This window comes from Poecilia reticulata, linkage group LG10 (assembly GCF_000633615.1).
Source record: "Poecilia reticulata strain Guanapo linkage group LG10, Guppy_female_1.0+MT, whole genome shotgun sequence".
Taxonomy (NCBI): Eukaryota; Metazoa; Chordata; class Actinopteri; order Cyprinodontiformes; family Poeciliidae; genus Poecilia; species Poecilia reticulata.
The window spans coordinates 32,772,465-32,776,096 of record NC_024340.1 but is presented as its reverse complement, the minus strand read 5'-3'; the positions used below and the strand labels follow the sequence as shown (position 1 = coordinate 32,776,096).

Sequence of the window (3,632 nt, the reverse complement as noted above, 5' to 3'; positions counted from 1 at the left end):
TAGCCCTGTTAGCTTAGCTGTGCAGCCCCTAGCCCTGTTAGCTTAGCTGTGCAGCCCATAGCCCGGGGTGTAAATTAGCACCCACCACTGGCCAAATGCGGGTAAAAGTAAAACGAGGCGTGTAAATTTGAGCAATGTCGCAGTTTGAACAGAAAAACTGTGTTTAGTTTGAACTCCTGTGCGGCGAAGAGCGGCCGTCTGACGTACAGACTGAGGCACATATAGGGGGACCAAGGCTCTCATAATTTCACAAAAAAGTATATTGAATATTATATTTCGCTTCATGCTGGCAGGGAGGGCAGGAGGGGAAGCTACGGTAAGCTAGCAGGTAGTTCGATAACATGATGGCGGCCTGTGGAATTGATAATAAACACGTTTTTGGTGTTTGTAATAATAATATAATAAAATAACAAAATAATAACTGAATTTAAATAGAAAATCTTAAAAGTCAGGGGGGAAATAGAACAGTTAGAAAACAGCTATTAATAGCATTTAAAATACTTAAAATGAATAGAAACATCTTCATATCTGGGGAAGTCGGAGCCAAAATGTGTAAATGTTCAACATGGTTGCAGAAAGTTAGTGTTGAGTTGAGTTTGCTGTTAGTAATGACTGAAACTGAACTTCTCGCTTAAATTAGTCTCCATGGTAACCGTCTCATCAGAGCTGAGAATAAGTTACAACTTGTACTGGTGGGATTTGTAATCAGGGGAAACGTTACACACAGGCAAACCGGTCCGGTCCGGTACCGGTCCGGTAAAAGACTCGGAGAACTGCTGCACTGTAGGGAATTTAAAACCCGATTAATCCGTTCATACAAATGACTTGTTAGTTTCCTCGCTCTCCTCCTGAGCTCGTAGTTTCGGTGAGCCGCCATGTTTCACGTCCTGATCCGCGCCTGGACCGATAAAGTTGATCTGATTCTGATTCACCCGCCGGGTCAGGACGTCCCGGCCGCTGACAATAGAGCTGCAGAACATCTGGACCGGACCTGCGGTGGGAGAAGTCGTGGTTTTAATCGCTGCATCGATCCTGAGCTGCAGCTGCAGCAGCTTAATGATTCATTAATGCTCCTAATTGGAATTATTGTCAGATGGAGCAAAGAGAAAATCTGATATAAATGCCAGGAAATTCATGCAGCTGATCAATAATTCAAGGCCTCGTCATCCCAAGCATTCTGTTGGATCGATCAGAACCATGAAAGTTCTGCTGAGATTCAGCGCAGATTTGAGAACCTCTGCAGAAAAGGAAATCATTTCTACATGATCGTTCCTGCAGCTTTTCACATGAAGCCGTTTGATTTGGAGCGAAAGGCTCCAGCCAGCAGAACAAGGCCCGGTTCCTCCAGAACCGCTCAGGTTCCGTCCTGCTCGGTGGATTCTGGCGCTGTGATCAGAGCGTCGCGGCCTCAGGGCGCCCCAGGTTTCACAGGATGTGACATCACAACCCGGATGTTCTCTGGGGGTCTGAAGTGCAGCTGAGCGTCGCTCTGTGTAGCAGCTGCAGCCAGCAGAGTGACAGCAGCAGCAATGTGTTTTATTTCACCTCCAACACACACACACACACACACACACACACACACACACACACACACACACACACACACACCTCATGGTGTGTGTGTGTTGCTCCTCTCAGTCATTAGCCGGCCGGTGTCGGCCGCCCGGGGCCGGGGGAAGCGTCATTAGGGCGGCACGCTGGACGCTCAGCCAAGGTTTGTTTTGGTGTTTGGAGGGGGCCCCGGCCCCCGGGAGGGCGCCCCGGTCCCCGGAGGGGCCCCAGCAGAGGCTCCTGGGGTCCGGCTTGTTTATAACACTTCTTTGGCGGGTTGGAGGAGCTCGTCACCACAGCAGCACCACTGGGTTTCCAATGCTAATTGGTCTCCTGGAACTTTCACTAATGGTTCCTCGTAGCTGGGGAATAAATTATTGTGGCAACAGCCGCACAGACACAAACACTGAGCGGGTTTTGATTTTTCTCTACTTAGAGATCAAACAGCGTGATAAATGATTCATAAAGCGTCTCATTTGGCATTCGGAGCCTCGATTTGACGCTTGTTTGTCAAATGGCAATTTGATTCAGGACCGCATGGGGCCCATGCTGGAGTGTAATTGGACGTCACGGGTCAGATGCAGCGTGATTAATTTTTAAGAATTACCGGAAGTTATGCTAATGCTGCCCAGCGCCGTAAGAGAAGAAGAAGCTTGTCGAAGATTAGATCTGATGTTGACTTCATGTTAGTAATGATGGATAAATTCCAGGAAATTCATCGGAACAAATCTGGGAATGTTTCCTCTGAGGCTGAAACGGGAACGACTCGGATGGTCTGATCCGGATCCGTTTCATTTCGTTTTACTGTGAAAACATTCATAATAGCAGCTCGCAATTCTCCCTGCGCTTTGACTGTCAGGCAGCTTCTCGTGAAGGATTATGGGAACAAACTCAGGATCGTTGACATCTGAACTTTGAAATGCATTTGTTCTGATCCAGGATCAGAAATGCTGCCGGTTCTCCGTCTGACTGAAAGACCTCCTGCACAAACATTTTAATAATCCTGAAAACGAAATTAAAGGTCGAATCAAAAGGAGCCAAAGCGGATCCGGTTCGGATTCTTTCACTTTTCATTTTCTTTGCTAATAAAGCAAACAGACTTCAATCAAATCACTTTGATAATTTTACAATTTAAACATGTACAGTTTTCTCCAAATCTTCTGATGTCAGACCTTCATGGATGTTCATGTAAACTTTATTTTCATGTTTTCATTTGATATTTAAATAAATCATTTTTAATAGAATCTGTTTGGATACAAATTTGTTTCATTGTCATAAAATTATCCTTAAATATTTTAACTGGATTTTTAGGAACAGAAACTGTTTTTGCATCATTAGTTTAAAACCCGTTCCGGTTCCGGTTCTGATCTTCACTTTAAAAGTCCAAATGTCCTGCGGGAGGCCAACACGGAGCTCCACCCGGCTCTGCAGCGCCCACACAGAAACCCAGCGCTCCTCAGAGTTCTGGTTGCATGTGGAGGCGTTAGCGGCTAACCGCTAGCCACTTAATGTCATTTATTAAGACTGCTGAAATGTGTTTGGGTCAGAACCAACCAGGAGCTCGGCCCGTCTGGGTTGGTTCTGGGCTCAGCCCGGTTCAGGCTCCAGAACCGCCTGAATGGGTTTTGTTCTGGTTCTGACTGATCGGTTCTGCCGACATGGTTAAGAACCAGAGCCGGACTCTTCCAGGCCCGGTTCTGGATCTTGGCTTGAAGAGGTCGGGTTCTGCTGTCAGAACTTTGCCACAATGAGTCGGGCCGGTTCGGGTTGGACCTCTGACCTCCTGAGATGAAGACGATGCTGCAGACATGAGATCAGATTGGGCCGAAGAGTCGACAGAACCAGAACCAGAACCAGATCCGATCTGCTTCCAGGTGGTTCTGAAGACTCTGGTCCATTCTAACGGTTCTGTTCCTTCCATAGTCGGTGCTGCGACAAGAAGAGCTGCGGGAACCGGAACGAAACGCCTTCGGACCCGGTCATCATCGACAGGTAGGAACACAGAACACACCTGACCTCACATGACCTCACATGACCTCACATGACCTCACCTGACCTCACATGACCTCGCCTGACCTCAC

General features: G+C 47.4%; 1 protein-coding gene across 2 annotated transcripts in view; it reads left to right on the top strand.

Annotated features, from left to right (window-relative positions):
- The window catches only part of LOC103471770 (transcription factor COE3-like), a 119,146-nt gene that overhangs the window by 32,989 nt on the left and 82,525 nt on the right, over positions 1–3,632 (top strand). For both annotated transcript variants that reach the window (XM_017307218.1, XM_008420951.2), the window contains exon 6: positions 3,475–3,543. In XM_017307218.1, coding sequence (XP_017162707.1) covers positions 3,475–3,543 — 69 coding nt within the window. The remainder of the gene's footprint in view (positions 1–3,474; positions 3,544–3,632) is intronic.